Source organism: Aethalodelphis obliquidens, unplaced genomic scaffold (assembly GCF_003676395.1).
Source record: "Aethalodelphis obliquidens isolate GAN/ISIS:26980383/991018 unplaced genomic scaffold, ASM367639v1 scaffold26, whole genome shotgun sequence".
NCBI lineage: Eukaryota > Metazoa > Chordata > Mammalia > Artiodactyla > Delphinidae > Aethalodelphis > Aethalodelphis obliquidens.
In genome coordinates this window covers 16,156,668-16,178,453 of record NW_020837970.1, presented here as the reverse complement: position 1 = coordinate 16,178,453, position 21,786 = coordinate 16,156,668, and the positions used below count along the sequence as shown (strand labels likewise).

The 21,786-nt window shown below is 44.3% G+C and overlaps 1 protein-coding gene across 1 annotated transcript; it reads right to left on the bottom strand.

Annotated features, from left to right (window-relative positions):
* Positions 1-10,701: 10,701 nt before the first annotated feature.
* RPLP1 (ribosomal protein lateral stalk subunit P1) lies at positions 10,702-12,900 on the bottom strand. Its single transcript, XM_027123471.1, has 4 exons — positions 12,670-12,900; positions 11,895-11,969; positions 11,037-11,154; positions 10,702-10,825 (listed from the first exon to the last, which is right to left on the bottom strand). Exons 1-4 carry the CDS (start codon positions 12,739-12,741, stop codon positions 10,746-10,748), a joined length of 345 nt encoding a protein of 114 aa, XP_026979272.1. The 5' UTR covers positions 12,742-12,900; the 3' UTR covers positions 10,702-10,745.
* Between the last annotated feature and the right edge of the window lie 8,886 nt (positions 12,901-21,786).

The window sequence follows — 21,786 nt, the reverse complement described above, 5'->3', positions numbered from 1 at the left end:
GCGCTCTCCATCTGTGAGAGACATGAGCAGCAAAGCTGACGCTGTCAGAGCCAAGGAGGCCTATGGGAAGGGAGATCCTTCCCCTGACAAGCTGAGAGGTAGGGGTGGGGGTCTTAACCTTGCTGTAGGGCAAGGGTGATAGACACCCTGAGCTTAAGTCCAAAATTGGATGGTCACATCACCTTGCCACTCTTAGCTTCCTCTTCCACAGATGCTCTCTGAGATCCTTCCTAAGTCTAATATGCTGTGCTTGTCCAGGAAGATCAACTGCCTTCCCTTAGGGATGGGTCGACAAGGCTGTTCCATGGTCGAGAGGAGAAACCAGACCAAGCAGAAGGAAAATGGACAGTAGTTGTGCATTGCGGGCTGCCCCCAGGGGGCAAGGAGGATCCAGGGCCGGAAAGGCCGGAGAAAGCCTCTGGGCAGGGTGCACCCAGGGGATGCCTTGGAGGGGCGGGATGCTTCTCCCTCAGCTTGGTGGAACTGAAGGAGCACTTGAGGGAAGTAAAACCAGCCCTCTCTACGTTAGCATCGGCTACCTGCACACAGCCGCACTCAACCGGCCCCACTGTCTCTGGTCCCCACCGCCACCTCTAAGAAAAGTAACCCAACAGCTTGAAAGAAAGCAAACAGCTGCAGAGCAAGGAACAAGCTTCCCACTCATTCCCAGCCCAGGTGAACAGGCTGCGAGTTTGTTGACAGAGAAAAAAGTCATCAATTTTTCATGAGCCGGCGAAGGCAACAGAATGTCTCGGGATGTCAACAGTTTCCAGGCAACAAAGACAAACCAAATACACAGTCCCCTCACCTGCAAAGGTGTCTCCTTTACAAGCATCAGCTTGGATGGGGAGCCGGGAGGAGATGGAGACGGAGGCAAGTGAAACCCCTTGGCAGCCACAACGGCTGATGCAGACGTTGGGGGTTTGTGGTTGTCTGCAGTGACCCCATTAGCAGATCTTGTCAGATGATGACTCAAGGCCAAGCCGGTCTTCGGGGAGGATTCGGGCACAAGAGCAAGGCGTGTCTTATTCATCCATTTATTCAACAAACATTTTTGAGCGCTCTTAGGATCAGTGCTCAGGCCCCGGCCCAGTCTAGCTGGGGAGATGAGCGAGGAAACCACTTCCCCTCACCCTGTGAATGAGAAAGCCAAGAACTAGAGAGAGTAAGCAACTGTCTCAAAATCACAGGGCCACCTAGAGGCTGAGCTGTACTTGATACCCCAGCCCAGGTTCTTTGCAGCTGTGCCCGGAAGGAGGTTGGCACAGACACGGTCTCGTCCAGAATTAATGCTGCAAGCTTTCTAGAGCCCTTTAGCCTAAGTGTTCAGAAACCGAATCTAAAACCGAAAAGGAGATCATTAGAATCTCGTCGTGCGGTACATGACTGTTATTTTTAACTATCGAGGTGGTTCTAACCAAAACAGAAAGGATGGCCCTTTCCAGAGCACTTTGTCAGGCCTGGAGCTCCCAGGATGTCTCCTTGTGTTTGCGTTAACGTTTCCCAGTGAATGTCAACGGAGACTCGAGAATAAGTCAACACAGGTCCTCACAGTAAATGGCAAGGCTTCTTAGCAGAGTAAACCGTGTGCTTAGCCTGTCTTAAAAGAATCTTTGCTGAGTAAACAGAAGGAAGGCTTTACGTGAGAGTAAACAGAGCCAGGAGCTGTGGTGCGCCTGAGGGCTGGAAGGCGACTCCACTGGCACCGGCTGCTTTGCGGGGCCCTGGGAGGGTGCTGGCATTGGCCTTGCATGAGGCAGAAGCTTCCTTGCAAGCCCTTCATGCCGGGAGGGGTATGGGGTGTGGGGACCAGAGAGGTCATGGGACTTATTGATTGTCACACAGCCAGCTGAAGCAGAACCAGACTCTGAAAAGACCCTCAGAAAGGAGAATCTGGGAGTCCATCTCATTTGCTCTGAGGGGTCAAGGAACTTATGTCTTAACCTTCCCAGGACAATTTTTATACTTAAAGACCACTTCAAGGAAGTGAAGCCCTAATGAAGACAGAGGTGAGAAAATATTTTTCGTCCAAATAGGTGACCAACTTTCTGTCTGCAAATATTAATGCTGATTCAATATTGCCCTTAGTGGTAGTGGCTAAGGAAACAAACCTTAATAGCTTCTGGTCCTTTGCCCACACCATAACTTCCTTGATGGCCTTGTTTACATGAGCTTCTCATTTTCCCAAGTAAAAAAACATTTGGGTCTGAAATCTTTGACCCATAAACTTGTTAGTCTCAAAAACCCAAGTGCAACCACTGACTTAAAATCATCTCAAATAACTTTTCGCGCACACACGCGCGCACACACACACACACACACACACACCAACCAACTTGAAACATTCCACTCTTTGTTTAATTTATGGATTCCTTTCCTCTTTCTTGAAAGGATATGAGAGCATAGATCAAAGTACGAGTATGCCGTGAAGCCATTACAAGAGCCACAAAAAAAAGAAAAAAAAAGGTTTTTTTTAAATCAGTACCAAGAAAAGGATGAGGAAGCAAATCCATTATCCATTTAGGTCAATTTAATAGCTGAGCTTGGGCATTAAGCCTGGTGCTGTTTCTCAGGCAGAGAAGCGAGCGTGGTAAGTCACAGAGCTCTATTATAAGGGAGGCCTGGCTACCAATTCCCTGGAGGATACAAACTTTCTTCTGGTCCTAATTTTTTTTTCTTTTTTTAATAAATTTATTTAGTTTTGGCTGTGTGTTGGGTCTTCGTTGCTGCGTGTGGGCTTTCTCTAGTTGCAGCGAGCAGAAACTACTCTTCGTTGCAGTGTGCAGGCTTCGCATTGCATTGGCTTCTCTTGTTGCGGAGCACAGGCTCTAGGCACATGGGCTTCAGTAGTTGTGGCACGCGGGCTCAGCAGTTGTGGCTTGTGGGCTCTAGAGCGCAGTCTCGGTAGTTGTGACACACGGGCTTAGTTGCTCCGCGGCATGTGGGATCTTCCTGGACCAGGGCTCGAACCCGTGTCCCCTGCATTGGCATGCGGGTTCTTAACCACTGCGCCACCAGGGAAGCCCCTTCTGGTTCTAAATTTAAAAGAATTTTTCACACAAGACCTTATTTAGGAGACAGTAACAACACAACAGCCTCCATAAGTTTTATGGGAAAAGCAGAAGTGGTTTTCATGTGGCCGTTTCTTCCAGCAACCTTGGAGGAAAGCCAAGGGTACAGCAGCTTGCACAGCAGCTCAGTAAAGTTCTTCCTTGTTCTTAGACAAGAAATGAACTTAGCACATTTGACTTTTCCTCTTAATATGCTTAAGTAAATTACACAGGAGGCAAGACCACGTGAAAATGCACTTGGTTTCTTCCTGACTGGGTCACTGGTGGGCACACAAACATGCCTTTACTTTCAAATGGGTGGACTGCCTTACTCACCCCTGGGCGGACAGCCCGCACCCCTACCTGCCTACCTCACCACGCGGGGGCAGCACTGAGCAAGCATCTGGAAGAAAGAAACTTTCAAACATTCCATTTGTAAGCAAAGCCATCCGGCATGAATGCAATTCTACCAATCTACTAATTCCATTAATCCTGAAAATCCAGTATGTTGCTGTTTCCATGGAAATTTAAAGGGTGTAAAAATAAAACAGCTGCTCCAATAGTAGGCATTTTTTCTCTGATGCTCTTTTTAATTTTTTAAATGTCAATCCATCATATGAGATAGCAAAGAAATGCTAACATTTTTTGAACAGGAACTGTGCTAAGTGTTTTACATATGCCATCTCATTGAATCCTACAAGAACTCTATGAGGTAGGTCTCATCATTAACCCCACCATGCATATGAAGAAACGGAGGCACAGAGAGGTTAGACAGTTCTCCTAAGGTCACACAGCCTTATTTAGTGGCAGAGTGGGATTTGAGTCAACCCAGGTAGTCTGACGTCAGAGCCCTTAACCCTCTATCCCAAAAGACTGATGGGATCTCACCGTATGTGGAAGACATATCTAGTCCACACTCATTCCCTAAACAACACTCATTCCCTAAACATATCTAGTCCACACTCATTCCCTAAACAAACATTGTCTTATTCATCCCAGCCTCTGCCTAATGCCCAGCAAAGTTTTTCCCTATTTTGAGCTAAAATGCTCTCAAAATTGGTCAGAGTTCTTCCCTCCATAGCTCCTTGGAATAAAGTGAGTTTCTCTTTCATATGAAAGCCCCTCCAATTTTTGAAAAATTAATAATAACGTTCACTGTTGCTCCCCAACCCTCAAACAGCCCTACAGCAAGAACAGGGTCATTACTCCCCATTTACAAATATGTCCCATCCCATTCCTGCTGGCTAATGAAAGTGCTGGACGCTCCTGACATAGAGGTTTCACAACAGATTAGTTGCTTTAATCCACTCACCAGCGTCAGAGACCACATTGCCATTACTAAACCGGACTTAAGAGCTATTAAAAGTAATGCATGGTCATGATTTTTTTAAATGCAAGTAATATGGAAAAGGATGAACTGAAATGGAAAAAAAATCTTTCTCCTGCCCTGTCCAATTTCTCCTTTCAGAGGTAATCACTGTTGTTACTTTTGAATCCTTCCAGAAATTTTATCTACACATATAAACGTATGCACGTGAATCTTTTGGGGTCATATTATGTATAATAGTCTGTAATTTGCCTTTTTCCCTTAACAAGGTGTCACAGATATCTTTCAATAGCAGCACTCCTGTTAATGGCTACATGAAAGCCTCTTCTCATGCACTTTTTTCCCCCCTCTTACAAATAATGCTTCAGTGAAATTGTACATATATTTTTGGATGGATTCTTATAAGTGAAATTCCTGAGTGGAAGGTAAGGGCACTTTAAATTCTGAGAGATGGAAACCAATTACACTCCTTAAAAAGTTGTAGTGGGGCTTCCCTGGTGGCACAGTGGTTGAGAGTCCGCCTGCCGATGCAGGGGACACGGGTTCGTGCCCCGGTCCGGGAAGATCCCACATGCCGTGGAGAGGCTGGGCCCGTGAGCCATGGCCGCCGAGCCTGCGCGAAAAAGTTGTAGTCATTTTCACTCAAAGCAACGGTCCATCTTCCAAGTGTTGACAACATGGTTTATAATTCAACTGTTAAATCTTCCTTCAGTATCTGAAGACAGTTATTAATTGTCGTTCTTTTTGTTTTGTTTTTAATTTTTATTTTATAGCTGATTTACAATGTTGGGTTAGTTTCAGGTGTACACAGTCATTCTTTCAAACAATGCTTATTATTCACCACCGACACGGCAGGCACTGCGTGAGGAGCTGGGTTTGCCCTAAACCAGGAGTTCCCAACCCTAGTCATCAAATTCCTCAGGAGAGCTAGTTAAAATGCAGACTCCCTGCCGCCTTCCGGGAGGTCCTGGTTCTTCGACCTGTGGAGGGGCCCAGGAAGCTATTTAGTTGTTGTTTGTTTCATTCGGGTATTTTGTTTTGTTTCGTTTTGTTTAACAGCTTCCCAGATGACTCAGCTAATGATAAGCAGTCAAAAGTAGAACAAATCTTCCCGCTTCTTTCTCTGGGCAAAAAACCGCTTTCTGGAAACCAAGGTGCTGAGAACAGGCAGGATCCACTGCCCCCAAAATAAAAGAACAGGGAGCTAACTCCGTGATATTAATTAGTAATGTCCAAACGCCGAAATCTATTGTTGCTCCACACCCCTCAAAAAAACAGCCTTATGGCAGGAATGGGCTCATTATTCCCAATTTACAAATATGCCCCATCCCATTCCTGTTGGTTAATGATAGAGCAGGAATCTCCTGACCTAGAGGTTTCACAACAGATTAGTTGCCTTGATCCACTAAGTGGCGCCCGTGACTGTGATGCCGCCGCCAAACCAGACTTAAAAACTTTTGCTAGCTGGATAGATGAGATGGTAACGGGCACGCGCAAAAGCCCCGAGGCGCGCGCGCCCCTATAGGTCAATAAGCCTCAGTGCAATTGAGTTTGCTTCCGTTGGCCACACTCGGCTTCTAACCCCGCCTCCCATCCCGCCCCTTCCTCCCAGCGCGGACGTTGATTGGCGAGAGGCGCACTATAAGAACTTGAGCGCGGGTGTCTGAAGCCCAGGCATTAGTGCCAGTTGAGGAGCGTGATTTTTCTGGAATGTACGGCTGAGGAGAGCTGAGAACACTTCACCCGGTCGCCCGGTCTCGGTCTCCAAGTTTTCCTGCATATTCTCCCCTCATGCTAGGCGATGTAGACGTGACGGGGGAGGTGACAGGTCACAGTGTCCAGAAGGAAGTTTGCAGGCTGCGGGGCGCCACTCCTTGCTTCTGCTGTCCCACCTGCTGAGAATTCCACGCTCATCAATAAGGCGTGGCTCTGGCATCACCTGGGGGAATGCCGGGACGCTCTCGTTTGAGTCCGCGGACCCGGGTCTTGCGGATTTAGGAATATGGAGTGTGTAAAGCCAGACCTGGTACCAGCGTCTGGCGCCTTCAGTCCTCATGTGGGTCCGTGGGTTCCCATCTCAGGGCCTGAACACCTACATCTGTACCTGGCAACCTGGAAGGTGTGTAGTAAGTGTGAATTAGTACGCAGCTTCCAGGTTGTGTACGAAATGTGAATTGACTGAACGAGGCTTGTGGTAGGGGGCAGGCCGGCTGCAGTGGAAAGGGCATTCGCTAGTCCAGAGACTTGGGTTCCACTTCTGGCTTGGCCAGTCACTGCTGCTGAGCAAGGTCTTCCTTTTGTCTGGGCACTGATTACCTTCCGTGTGATAGGAGAGGGTTTGGCTCTGATAAATATAATAGTAACGCCAACAATAAGCCAGGCGTTGTGATAAGTACTGGGGATACAGGTGAGCAACAGAGCCCTGATCCCTGAACTCACTTCATGGAGGCAGGAAGATATTGAAGAAACTGTCAAAAATGCACAATTACACATTTACTTTTAAGAAGTGGTATATAGGGAACTTAGGGCAGAGATTTAACATAGCCTGGGGTGGGCTTCCTGAGGCCAGGAGTAGAATTAACTGGGGTAGGTAGTAGATGACCCAGGGAGATGGGGGATATAGCAAGTGCAAAGATCTGGAAGGTGAAAGACAGACATTTCTTACCTTAATTGGACATCTTAATAACCCTCAAAGTATACAAGTAAGAGGAGTGGAAGTTTCAGTGAGTTAAATTGAGTAGAACTTGGAGGATTCTTTGGAAGCTCATAACTATTTGAGCAATCCTGTGAAACTATGTGATGGCCCCTGAGCCTGTGTCCTGACATTAGTGTTCCATAAGGTTGCTGAATCTGACCTGAACAGTCCAGGTTCCATGATGCATGCTCTGTGGTGTCTGTGTTCTTAATCTGAGGGGCATCTCCTGGCTATTTCAGAACTAAAAACGTCAGTCTTCTCTTAAAAGCAGCCCCTGTCTATATCAAGCTTAAGTGTCCAGGCTTGACTGCAAAGATAAGATGAGAGAGAAGTGGCTTGCAAAGTGACAGAAAAAAATCAAGAGCCGGCCACTGTACCTTACGTAGCACGTGTATGGAGGGGACACCAGGTCTGGTAGAAGAAATTCTGATTTGAGACAACTGAGGTGGCAGGCCCTGCACTAGCTGTGTGAACTGGACAGGGCTCTCAAACTCTCCAATGGGGTCTTGATATATAAACAGGGCTAATTAAGTTATCCTGACATGTAAAGTTCAGAATGGGAGAATGTGTGAAAGTTATTTTTAAATTATAAAGTGCTACCCAACCAAATCAATAATCACCTGGTCACCTTGTTCCCTCACAATTTTACTGTATATGCTCCTTCAAATTATGGGAGAGAAAGGATCTGACACATTTTATTTGAAGTTGTAGCAATATACCAAGTTGTTTTGTTGCATAAATATTTTGAATTCTTTCAATTGGTTTTCTTTTCCAAAAGGTGGTTTTAAAACTTCACATTTCAATTTCTCCTTACCACCTTTTTTTTTTTTTTTTTTTTTTTTTTTTTTTGCGGTACGCAGGCCTCTCACTGTTGTGGCTTCTCCCGTTGCGGAGCACAGGCTCTGGACACGCAGGTTCAGTGGCCATGGCTCACGGGCCTAGCCGCTCCGCGGCATGTGGGATCTTCCCGGGTCGGGGCACGAACCCATGTCCCCTGCATTGGCAGGCGGACTCTCAACCACTGGGCCACCAGGGAAGCCCTCTCCTTACCATTTTTAGCTGAGAAGAACAAAAAAAAGAAAGAATTAAACAGTTGATAGGCACTTCGGATTTTTTTTAAAACCTATCCCATTGTCCAACATATTCTGTGGACTTTTTTAAAATATTTTTTTTTAATTTTTATTTGTTTTTGGCTGTGTTGGGTCTTTGTTGCTATGCGCGGGCTTTTCTCTAGTTGCGGCGAGCACAGGCTTCTCATTGCCGTGGCCTCTCTTGCTGCAGACCATGGGCTCTAGGCACGTGGACTTCAGTAGTTGCGACACACGGGCTCAGTAGTTGTGACTCGCAGGCTCTAGAGCACAGGCTCAGTAGTTGTGGCACAGGGGCTTAATGGCTCTGTGACGTGAGATCTTCCTGGACCAGGGCTCAAACCCGTGTCCCCTGCCTTGCTAGGCAGATTCTTAACCACTGCACCACCAGGGAAGCCCCTGCGAACTTTTTAAAAAGTTGTTTTCTTAGGTGGTTTGTCAATGAACATGTCTGTTCCCAAGATTCTTCAGAACACAAGGATTAGAGCCCATATACCTAATGCTGGCTTCCTGCTAATGCAGGATTATTAGAGGGGTGAGTGAGCTGGCCGTGGACCTAGGTATGCTTTCAGTAGCCACAGGAGATATGAATAGAATTTTAAGAACAAGAAACTGTTTAAAAAGTAACAAGTATGCTTGGTGAACATCAGAAGTGTGAAACTAGTTATAAGAAACCAAGCAGGTACGCAGCCCTCAAGTGTCATAGTAAACCAACCAGGATTGGGCAGGATCGGCAGGGAGCGGGCTTGGGAAGCACAAGGTTGCACCTGGGATTCTGGAAAGCAGGGACGCCAGCTGTGCTCCTTGTGCCTTATGCAGAAGAAAAATAACATTTGCCTGCCAGCAAGCATGACTTTGTTCATTCTGTAACATGAAGTAGATATGATTTCCGTTTTGCAAAGTGGAAATCAAGGCTCAGAGAACTGAAAGGTGGGTGGGACTGGACAGGCTTTATTACTTATATCAAATGAATAAAACACTGGCATTCCTATATGTGGATGTGGGTCCCCTAATCTGATTATCAGATCATTCTTTGGAAAGGCTTTTTTAGCTCTATTAATTTTTACTATATTAAATATTTCTTTTAAAAAGCTGGGCCATCCATTAGGCCATGTTAACATGAGTCTTGCTAGAGTGAACATTTGCGATTGTATTGTTTGGTTTGGCTAACTTAAATTTGTAATATCCCAATTTACCACTAATTTTCAGCTGTTTTAGATGCTGTGCTTTCCTTTATCTTGTATTCTCTTTAACCCATCCAAAAAATATTTCAGCTAAATTAAACGTGGGTGTTCCCTCCTTGAATGCTAAATGCAAGGAACCCGCTAACTCAACTCTAGAGGATGTACTCTCATCACTACAGAGAAGGCTAAGGGGCAGGAGCATGGGGAGATGCAGTTAAAGTAGGCTTTGCAGTCATTGCCTGGCTTTAATCCTTCCAGGCACTTACTACTTTGTAACCAAAGGCATGAAAACCTCTGAGCTTCTACTTACCCACCTGACATGGGGTCTTACCAGCATGGGATTGTTGTACAGAACGACACTTGAGATTAGCACAGTGGTGGCCTTCATTTAGGTGAGCTATGGATGAGGAAAGTGAGGAAAAGTAGGCACTTACCACACGGATGTAGATCATCTTTGTTTTATGACACATTCCTTAGTGCTCCGCGATGCCCTTTTCCATGTCTAAATTTGAACAATGACATCTATGTTCTCTCATTGTACCCAGCCACCTCAGGCCCTAATTTACCCTACCTTATCTTTTTTATCAGATATGAATGCCTTAATCTCTTTAAAAATTTGAGCTTTACAAAAAGGGTAACTGTGCTATATGTGTCATTTACTAAGACTTGCTTTTAAATCTCACCCTGTTAAGAATTCCTCCATATCTGTAGTTTCCACCGCTGATAACTGAGGGCCACTTATTTGATGGACCTTTGAGTTTTATTTTTCAGCACTGCTTTAAACATTACCAGAGATGTATCTTGGATGTCCAATTTTACAAGATACACCAGCCACTTGCCCAAATGGCTATAGTAACATGTACAAATGGTCCTGTACGCTGGAGTGAGGGCGGTCAGGGCCAGAATGTCCTGCTCAACTCCCCAATCCCATGTCCCCATCTATTAATTGCACAGATGTCCCAAGTGCCTGGCACCTAACATGCTCTGAATACACAAGAATCATGTTATATAAATCCAAGTTCTAGGGTGGCCCTGGCATTTTGAAAAGCAAACCAATTTCCACTTCATACCACCATTCAATCACCTCTTCCCCCAAAGCTACTTCATGTTAGATTTTCAAAAATCTGAGGCCTGGATCACCCCCAACAGTGACTCTTATTCAGGTCTAGAGGACAGAGCCTGTAATCATGAAGTCATGCGGGGAGTCCGGACAAGGTGTCTGCTCTGAACCTTTCTCCTCCTGCGTCTCCATGCAGTTCTCAATGCTGCACCCAGCTGCTTCTTTCAGGAAGACACCACTGAAAGCCAAAGTTCATCTTTACACAACACATCCCCAGAACTATCAGTAAGACGAACAGCAGCAAAGAACTCAGCTTTTTATTGAATGTGCTACTAAGAGGTTTAGTCAAAAAGACCAAAGCCCATGTCATCATCAGACTCTTCAGATTCTTCTTTCTTTGCTTCCACTTTCTTCTCCTCAGCTAAAAACAAAACAGAAAATAGTCAGTTACCTCTCTAAAACTCCAAGAGCTCCAGGCCCTTCAACTTTCGTGGTCAAAAATACCCTAGATTCCCCTCATCAAACTATGCCTCTGGTTTTAAGATTTCTATACATCATCTACTCTTAGCAAATGAAGAACAATTTTGCCTATAATACTTCTAATCTCCACGCTCTGATACCAAGTTTCCTACCTGGGGCAGCAGTGGTGGAGGGGGCAGGACCTCCTGCTGGTGCAGCACCAGCTGCTGGGGCAGGTCCACCTGCCCCCACATTGCAGATGAGGCTCCCGATGTTGACATTGGCCAAAGCCTGCAATACATACGCATATGTAGGTAAATGCTTAGTCCTGTCCTTTTGTTCCAGCACCAAAATGCTGGCTTAACTTGCTAGGAGAAATTTCAAGCTTCCTTAAACACTCAAACCAGGATGCTTTCCACAGTTCATGACTCCTCCTTAGAGTGAATTCAATTTTTTATACTACTATGCACTTCTGGGACTTTTCCCAAGGGAATTCACTGAAGATGATTTAGGAACAATGTGTCCAATCTTTCAAGTCTCACGGTTGAAGGACACAAGCTGAATAGTTAGAGGCTATCAGTTTCACTTGCCAGCGATTAAGTAACCTACACAAGGTAGCCAGTGCTAAGTTCCTTGGGTAGGAATCCGGTTTTCATTAGTCTTTTATATTCCAACACAAAATAAGTGGTCAATGAAAGGCCATCACCATGCTGGCAGGATTTGCTTGGAACGGCACAGGTGGTATTACCTCCTGGGTGACCCTTTTATGAAGGAATGACCTGGTTAATATATTTTCCTCATGATTTTAGAACACAAGGAAAGAGACAGCAGAGTCTGAGACCAAGAGAAAAAGACAAAGTCATGACAAAGCAAAACCTTAATTCGCTCCCAGAGATAGAAATGTGAGGAAATCATTGCTCATACTTGGACAAGTCCAGTGGGATTCTGGCACTTCTGGAGTTTAGCATAAGCACCTGACTTAACGGTCTTCCAAAATTTACTTCTCCAAATCACTGCCACCATCACCTTACCTTTGCAAACAAGCCTGGCCAGAAAGGTTCAACATTTACACCGGCTGCTTTAATGAGGGCATTGATCTTATCCTCCTAAAACAAATAAAAACGGCAATCCATCATACAGCAAAGTTTAGCTTTCGTAAACGTCTCCGAAATACTGCAAACTGAAAGCAAATCACTCTTAACGTGGGTACCAAACTACGTTTACCCAGTTCAAATATTCTACCGGCATCGCATGTATGCTAATTTAAGACGACTCTTTCTTCCACTCTAAAGGCAAAAAAAAAAAAAAAAGCCTCTGCTCTTGTGTGCCAGGTACTTTGCACGGCCTCGAGTTCATCGCTGCCACTTCACAGGCTGGGACCTGCCCAAGTCACGCTGCTATTTTAAGTTGTGAGGCAAGGCCAGAGGTGGAGCAGAGCCTCCACACCACGCAGCCAGGCCCCAGGGGGTCTTCTCAAGAACACGAAAGGAAATCACACCAAATGGAGGTATAAAGCGTCCTGGAGCATTTTCTAGCTGCGGATGAGGCTGCCCACGTGTTGCACAAATTAGAGATTGTGAAAACCGGAGCGCGCCGCCGCCGCCAAGTAAAAGCCACTCCCTCCGGGGCGGGCACGTGGCCGAGGCCCCAGGCCGCCCGCACGTGGGACCACCCGATGAGCTCCCGTCCCGCCCATCCCCCTCCGTCGGGGTATCGATGGCCGCGGCTCCGGCCAGAAGAGTCCGCCCCGGACGCCTGCGAGGGCGGGTAACCTGCATCCCGCCACCGGCCCACGCCCGCACTCACCGTGACCGTCACCTCATCGTCGTGTAGGATGAGGGCCGAGTAGATGCAGGCGAGCTCCGAGACGGAGGCCATGGTGCGGGCGAGGGCTAGGCAGGGTCTGCCGGGCGCGGTGCTAGTCGCCGGATGAAGTGAGGGCCTCACCCCAACGCGGCCTTAGCTTCCTCGGAAGGACCGAGCACCTTAGCGGAAACTGAGGAAAAGGAAGTACCCGCCTTCGCGCAGCCTCTTATACAGGCCACGCGGACCAATCGGCGCCCGAGCTTGCCGGAAGAGGCGGGACTAGAGCCTCTCGCGACAACACACCAAAGACGCCTGCGCAAGCGCGTATCTGGCTCGTTTGCGGGTTCAAAAAGTTGCTAGGCGTTTGCAGACGCCGGTTCCCGTCGCTTGGGTAAAAACTCAGCTTGTGAACAGTAAAAATATTTTTAGCAAAAAGTTACCTAGATAAATAGGTATCACTCCCACCTCCTGTAGCCCGTGTGAGAGTGTTTGAGCAGGCAGTGACCTGCTGAAGAGCAGGAAATAGGTTTTAACCTGGAGGTCCCGGTGCTTAGCGCAGCTTCTCGGATAAAATACTAAGTGAATATAGGAGAAAATGAGAAACCTGCAACGTTACTGTAGCAGAGGCATTTGAGCGCCTACTGTGACCCAGGCACTGAGCCACACTCTGCAAGGATTCATTTAATCCTCACCCAGCATAAGAGGTAAGTACTATTATCTCCATTTTGTGGGTGGCAAAACTAAGGTGTATGCCCGGTAACTACACAAGATTCCGCAGTTACTACGAGGCCGAGCCTGGGTTTGGAATCTAGGAACCTAAATTCAGTGCTTCCTTCTTGTGTGTGCAGAGAGGGATGGGTTTGGGGATTATGAGTAAATTTTGTCTTTTTTTTTTTCCCCAAAGCATAAAAGATATATTAGGAATATAGGGGAACTTTCCACTTCAGGTTCATTTTTTTTTTTTTTTTTTTTAGGGACCCCGTGGTTGGATGTAAACGCCTTGAAACTGTACTTGTGATGTTAAAAGACGTCTTGATGTAACTGCTGTCTGGCTAGGTGCTCTATTGCCTTTTTGTGTCCTTTGAAGCTAACGAAACAGGTGTTGGGTTCATGCTGAGAGGTTTTCTTTAGAATTTTTTAAATTGAGGTATAATTGATATATTAGTTTCAGGTGTACGACATGATATTCGCTATTCGTTTATATTGGGAAGCGATCATCATAGTAAGTCTAATTAACATCCATCAATCATACATAGAGAACAAATTTATTTGTGTGTGATGAGGTCTACTCTGTAAGCAGCTTTTCAGTGTGTGGTACGTTATTAACAGTAGTCACCATGCTGTACCTTACATCCCCATGACTTACTTATTTTATAAGTGGAAATTTGTAGCTTTGATCCCACTTCACCAATTTCACTCAGCCCCGCATCCCCACCTCGGGCAACCACAAATCTGTTTCCTGTATCTATGAGCTTGTTTTTGGTTTTTTAGTTTGTTTTTTGTCTGTTTGTTTAGATTCCACATATAATGAGGTCATACGGTATTTGCCTTTCTCTGACTTATTTACTTATTTCACTTAGCATAACGCTCTCAAGTTCCACCTGTGTTGTCTCAGATGGCAAGAGTTTATTCTTTTTTTGCTGAATAGTATTCTATCACATTTTCCTTATCCATTCATCCGTTGGTGGACGCTTAGGTCGTTTCCATGCATTGGAGGTTGTAAATAATGCTGCAGTGAACATGGGGGTGCAGGTATCTTTTCAAGTTAGTGTTTTTCATTGTCTTCTAGTAAATACTCAGAACTTCTGGATTTTTTTTTTCCCCCATGGATCTAACTCATGTTTAATAGCACTGATGTGTAGCAGGGACAAAAGGTTGACTGACGGAGCCCTGCCCTAGGGGCTCACAGTCCATTCAGAGACACAAGTCTTACAGCGCTGGGCGTGAGTGCTGAGGCAGCCAAGTGCACGAGTGGGCGTGGAGGCAGGACTGCTGAAGAGCAGAGGGGAGGGCAGCGTGGGCCCAAACAAGACTGGCTGCTAATGCAGCAGGCAAGTGCCTGGAAGGGAGCAGAGACTAGTGAGGAGGCCCTGCACCCCACCCTCCTGCATCGCAGCTGTGCCAGTGGGCCAGGGCTGCTGGTAAGCCCGTATGTAGGGAAGCACCCTTCTCTCCCACTTACACTGAATAGTGAGAGCAGCTGCTTCCTCCATGCAGCCTTCCTTAACTTCCAGTCCAGAGGACAGGGGACCCAGGGAGCAAAGACTGGGGCAGGGGTCAAAGCAGATGCTACAGGAGTTACGTCCAAAAGGGCTGGCATGGCGGACCCAGTCCAGTCCCAGGCAGAACCGAAGGGGGTGGGTTTGGGGGGGGAGTGGTTACAAGGACTGTACAAACTTGATGGGGACTGATCTATGCAGCTCTTTCCAACTAGCAGGAACAGGCCAGGTGAGAAGGCACTCCCCAACGAGGTGTGGGGATGCAGCCAGAGAGCCCGGTGGGAGGCAGCCTCCGGGCCACTGAGGGAGTCAGAGAATGAGGGGCACAGGGCAGAGGCCATTGTCCTGCTGTGCCCTTGGGTGGCAGTTTAAGGGGAGCCGTTTGTGCCAGACACGGTAGACCCCAAACAAGTGCATCTCCTGCCCAGCAGTGGGACAAGTGGACGGGGCACTACTTGGTGCACTGTATCTAGAGTTGGCTGGCAATGCCACACTGTCCTGACAGGGGGCCGTGGGGTTCCCTGGCCACGCAGGCAGCTTCATGTCAAGGGGGCACTGCCACACCTGCCCGGGCCGTGTTTGGAATCCAGTGCTGTGGGTTTGGGTGTGGGCCAGATAATAGTAGTTTTAATTTTTGAAGGAACCTCTGTACTGTTTTCTGTAGCGCCTGCACCAATTTACATTCCCACCAACAGTGCGTAAGGGTTCCCTTTCTCCACATCTTCACCAACACGTGTTAGCTCTTGTTGATGATAGCCATTCTTAACAGGTGGGAGGTGATAGCTCATTGTGGTTTGTGTTTCCCTGATTGTTAGTGATGTTGAGCACCTTTTCAAGCACCTGTTTCCCATCTGTATGTCTTCTTTGAAAAAATATCTATTCAGATCTGCCTGTTTTTTAATTTGATTGTTTGTTTTTTTGTTATTGAGTTGTATGAGTTTGGCTTTTTTTTTTTTTTTTTGCGGTACGTGGGCCTCTCCCGTTGCGGAGCACAGGCTCCAGACGCGCAGGCTCAGCGGCCATGGCTCACGGGCCCAGCCGCTCCGCGGCATATGGGATCTTCCCGGACCGGGGCACGAACCCGTGTCCCCTGCATCGGCAGGCGGACTCTCAACCACTGCGCCACCAGGGAAGCCCGAGTTGTATGAGTTTTTAATATATTTTGGATATTAACTCTTTGTCAGGTACATGATTTGCAAATGTCTTTTCCCATTCAGTAGGTTGCCTTTTCATTTTGTTGATGGTTTCCTTTTCAATGCAGATGCTTTTTAGTTTATTGTAGTCCCACTAATTTGTTTTTGCTTTTATTGCCTTTGCTTTTGGAGTCAGATCCAAAAAATCATCACCAAGACCTGTGACAAGGAGCTTACTGCTTTATGCTTTCTTCTAGGAGTTTTATGGTTTCAGGCCTTACATTCAGTTCTTTAATCCGTTTTGAGGTAATTTTTTGTGTATTGTGTAAGATAGTGGTCTTTCATTCTTTTGCATGTGGCTGTCTAGTTTCCCAACAGCATTTATTGAATATTGTCTATTCTTAGCTCCTCTGTCATAAATTAATTGACTGTATATGCATGAGTTTATTTCTGGGCTCTCTATTCTGTTCCATGGATCTATGTGTTTGTTTTTATACTGTTTGATTACTATAGCTTTGTGATGTCTCCAGCTTTGTTCTTCTTTATCAAGATTGCTTTGGCTATTCAGGATGTGTTGTGGTTCCATATAAATTTTAGGGTTGTTTTATTTCTGTGGAAAATGCCATTGGAATTTTGACAGGGATTGCATTGAATCTGTAGATTGCTTTGGGTAGTATGGACATTTTATCAGTATTCTTACAACCATGAGCATGGAATATCTTTCCATTTATTTGGGTCTTCGGTCTTTCATCAGTGTCTTAACTTTTCCTTTATTTTTGATGTTTTGAATTGTCTACAACGTGTATGTGTATCATTTATTACATATCTGAACCTTAAATTTAACTCCTACTAACAAAATGGTAATCTTTACATTTCATCAGTTATTTCTGTCTTGGAATTTGCCTAGTTTCCTGGAAAGGTGATTCCGTTTTTTGTTTTTTGTTTTCCCCAAGAACCTGCTTTGTTTAATCAATGCCATTATCTCATCATCCCTGACCAAACATTTCCATTGGAATCCCCCAATTTAGAGTCCCACTTGGGTTCATCTTAGCCACAAATGTAAACATATCTTAATATCCCAAACTTTTTAGAAAGCTTTTTAAAAAAACACTATCAAGGTTTCTAAAAATAAAACTTGTTTTGAGTGTTCATCTAAATCTAGGAAGCAATTCTAGTGGAATTTGGGAGGGAAAACATAAAGTTATTGAAAAATTCAAACGTTTCCAAAGCCAGAATGAATCAGTCCAAAACATACTTCCCTCACCAGTGTACTTAACAAAAAAACGATCTGGTGAATATAATACATATCAACACACAGTAAAACAAGATTTTTCCCATTTTAAACTATACTAATAAGAAATAGTTTTTTTTTATTGTAGTTGTTTTACAATGTTGTGTTAATTTGTGCTGTACAGCAAAGTGATTCCTTTATACATATATGTACATTCTTTTTTTTGACATTCCTTTCCATTATGGTTTATCATAGGATATTGAATATAGTTCCCTGTGCTATACAGTAGGACCTTGTTGTTTATCCATTCTGTATATAAAAGCTTACATCTGCTAATGCCAACTTCCCAGTCCATCCGTCCCCCAACTGCCTCCCCACTGGCAACCACAAGTCTGTTCTCTGTGTCTGTGACTCTGTTTCTGTTTCATAGATAAGCTTATTTGTGTCATTTTAGATCCCACATATAAGGAATACCATATGGTATTTGTCTTTCTCTTTTTTGAATTTTATTTATTTATTTTATACAGCAGGTTTTTATTAGTTATCCATTTTATACATATTAGTATGTATATGTCAATCCCAATCTCCCCTGCCACTTCCCCCCCCGTGGTGTCCATACGTTTCTTCTCTACATCTGTGTCTCAACTTCTACCCTGCAAACTGGTTCATCTGTACCATTTTTCTAGGCTCCACATATATGTGTTAATATACAATATTTGTTTTTCTTTTTCTGACTTCTCTCCGTATGACAGTCTCTAGATGCATCCACATCTCTACAAATGACCCAATTCTTTCCTTTTTATGGCTGAGTAATATTCCATTGTATATATGTCCCACATCTTCTTTATCCATTTGTCTGTCGAGGGGCATTTAGGTTGCTTCCATGACCTGGCTGTTGTAAATAGTGCTGCAGTGAACATTGGGGCTCATGTGTCTTTTTGAATTATGGTTTTCTCTGGGTATATGCCCAGTAGTGGGATTGCTGGGTCATGTGGTAATTCTATTTTTAGGTTTTTAAGGAACCTTCATACTGATCTCCATCATGGCTGTATCAATTTACATTCCCACCAACAGTGTAAGAGGGTTTCCTTTTCTCCACACCCTCTCCAGCATTGTTGATTGTAGATTTTCTGATGATGCCCATTCTAACTGGTGTGAGGTGATACCTCATTGTAGTTTTGATTTGCATTTCTCTAGTAATTAGTGATGTTGAGTAGCTTTTCATGTGCCTCTTGGCCATCTGTATGTCTTCTTCGGAGAAATGTCTATTTAGGTCTTCTGCCAGTTTTTGATTGGGCTGTTTGTTTTTTTGATATTGAGCTGCATGAGCTGTTTACATATTTTGGAGATTAATCCTTTGTCCATTAATTCGTTTGCAAATACTTTCTCCTATTCTGAGGGTTCTCTTTTCGTCTTGTTTGTAGTTTCCTTTGCTTTGCAAAAGCCTTGAAGTTTCATTAGGTCCCATTTGTTTATTTTTGTTTTTATTTCCATTACTCTAGGAGGTGGATCAAAAAAGATCTTGCTGTGATTTATGTCACAGAGTGTTCTTCCTATGTTTTCCTCTAAGAGTTTTATAGTGTCCAGTCGTAGATTTAGGTCTCTAATCCATTTTGAGTTTATTTTTGTGGATGGTGTTACGGACTGTTCTAATTTTATTCTTTTACACGTAGCTGTCCACTTTTCCCAGCTCCACTTATTGAAGAGACTGTTTTTTCTCCATTGTATATCCTTGCCTCCTTTGTCATAGATTAGTTGACCATAGATGCATAGGTTTATCTCTGGGCTTTCTGTCTTGTTCCATTGTTCTATATTTCTGTTTTTGTGCCAGTACCATATGATGACTGTAGCTTTGTAGTATAGTCTGAAATCAGGGAGTCTGATTCCTCCAGCTCCGTTTTTTCCCATCAAGACTGCTTTGCCTATTCAGGGTCTTTTGTGTCTCCATTCAAACTTTAAGATTTTTTGTTCTAGTTCTGTAAAAAATGCCACTGGTAATTTGCTAGGGATTGCATTGAATTTGTAGATTGCTTTGGATCATATAGTCATTTTCACAATATTGATTCTTCCAATCCAAGAACATGGTATATCTCTCCATCTGTTTGCCTCATCTTTAATTTCTTTCAGCATTGTCTTATAGTTTTCTGCTTACAGGCCTTCTGCCTTACCCTATGTAAGTTTATTCCTAGGTATTTTATTCTTTTTGTTGCAATGGTAGATGGGAGCGTTTCCTTAATTTCTCTTTCCGACTTTTCATCATTAGTATATAGGAATGCAAGAGATTTCTGTGCATGAATTTTGTATCCTGCAACTTTACCAAATTGATTGATTAGCTGTAGTAGTTTTCTGGTGCCATCTTTAGGATTCTGAATGTATAGTATCATGTCATCTGCAAACAGTGACAGTTTTACTTCTTCATTTCCAGTTTAGATTCCTTTTATTTCTTTTTCTTCTCTGATTGCCGTGGCTACGATTTCCAAAACTGTGTTGAATAATAGTGGCGAGAGTGGACATCCTTGCTTGTTCCTGATCTTAGACGGAATGCTTTCAGTTTTTCACCATTGAGAGTGATGTTTCCTGTGCATTTGTCATATATGGCCTTTATTATGTTGAGGTAGGTTCCCTCTATGCCCACTCTCTGGGGAGTTTTTTTGTTTTTTTTTTTAACATCTTTATTGGGGTATAATTGCTTTACAATGGTGTGTTTTTGCTTTATAACGAAGTGAATCAGTTACACATATACACATGTTCCCATATCTCTTCCCTCTTGCATCTCCATCCCTCCCACCCTCCCTATCCAACCCCTCCAGGCGGTCACAAAGCACCCAGCTGATATCCCTGTGCTATGCGGCTGCTTCCCACTAGCTATCTACCTTATGTTTGGTAGTGTATATATGTCCATGCCTCTCCCTCGCTTTGTCACAGCTCACCCTTCCCCATCCGCATATCCTCAAGTCCGTTCTCCAGTAGGTCTGTGTCTTTATTCCTGTCTTACCCCTAGGTTCTTCATGACATTTTTTTTTCTTAAATTCCATATATATGTGTCAGCATACGGTATTTGTTTTTCTCTTTCTGACTTACTTCACTCTGTATGACAGACTCTAGGTCTATCCACCTCATTACAAATAGCTCAATTTCGTTTCTTTATATGGCTGAGTAATATTCCATTGTATACATGTGCCACATCTTCTTTAGGCATTCATCCGATGATGGGCCCTTAGGTTGTCTCCATCTCCTGGCTATCGTAAATAGAGCTGCAATGAACATTTTGGTACGTGACTCTTTTTGAATTATGGTTTTCTAAGGATATATGCCCAGTAGTGGGATTGCTGGGTCATATGGTAGTTCTATTTGTAGTTTTTTAAGGAACCTCCATACTGTTCTCCATAGTGGCTGTACCAATTCACATTCCCACCAGCAGTGCAAGAGTGTGCCCTTTTCTCCACACCCTCTCCAGCATTTATTGTTTCTAGATTTTTTGATGATGGCCATTCTGACTGGCGTGAGATGATATCTCATTGTAGTTTTTTTTTTTTTAACAACTTTATTGGGGTATAATTGCTTTACAATGGTGTGTTAGTTTCTGCTTTCTAACAAAGTGAATCAGTCATACATAAACATATGTTCCCATATGTCTTCCCTCTTGCGTCTCCTTCCTCCAACCCTCCCTATCCCACCCCTCCAGGCTGTCACAAAGCACCGAGCCAATATCCCTGTGCCATGCGGCTGCTTCCCACTAGCTATCTACCTTACTACGTTTGTTAGTGTGTATATGCCCATAACTCTCTCTCGCCCTGTCACAGCTCACCCTTCCCCCTCCCCATAACCTCAAGTCCGTTCTCTAGGAGGTCTGCGTCTTTATTCCTGCTTTACCCCTAGGTTCTTCATGACATTTTTTTTCTTAAATTCCATATATATGTGTTAGCATACAGTATTTGTCTTTTTCTTTCTGACTTACTTCACTCTGTATGACAGACTCTAGGTCTATCCACCTCATTACAAATAGCTCAATTTCGTTTCTTTTTATGGCTGAGTTCATTGTAGTTTTGATTTGCATTTCTCTAATGATTAATGATGTTGAGCATTCTTTCATGTGTTTGTTGGCAGTCTGTATATCTTCTTTGGAGAAATGTCTATTTAGGTCTTCTGCCCATTTTTGGATTGGGTTGTTTGTTTTTTTGTTACTGAGCTGCATGAGCTGCTTGTAAATTTTGGATATTAATCCTTTGTCAGTTGTTTCATTTGCAAATATTTTCTCCCATTCTGAGGGTTGTCTTTGGTCTTGTTTATGGTTTCCTTTGCTGTGCAAAAGCTTTGAAATTTCATTAGGTCCCATTTGTTTATTTTTTGTTTTGATTTCCATTTCTCTAGGAGGTGGGTCAAAAAGGATCTTGCTGTGATTGATGTCATAGAGTGTTCTGCCTATGTATTCCTCTAAGAGTTTCATAGTTTCTGGCCTTACATTTAGGTCTTTAATCCATTTTGAGCTTATTTTTGTGTATGGTGTTAGGGAGTGATCTAATCTCATACTTTT

Coding starts and splice junctions, on each gene's coding strand:
- RPLP1 (XM_027123471.1), bottom strand. CDS start 12,741: ATGGCCTCCGTCTCGGAGCTCGCCTGCATCTACTCGGCCCTCATCCTA. Junction 11,970..12,669: donor ACGATGAGGTGACGGTCACG/GTGAGTGCGGGC, acceptor TATTTGTTTTAG/GAGGATAAGATCAATGCCCT. Junction 11,155..11,894: donor GGCCAGGCTTGTTTGCAAAG/GTAAGGTGATGG, acceptor TATGTATTGCAG/GCTTTGGCCAATGTCAACAT.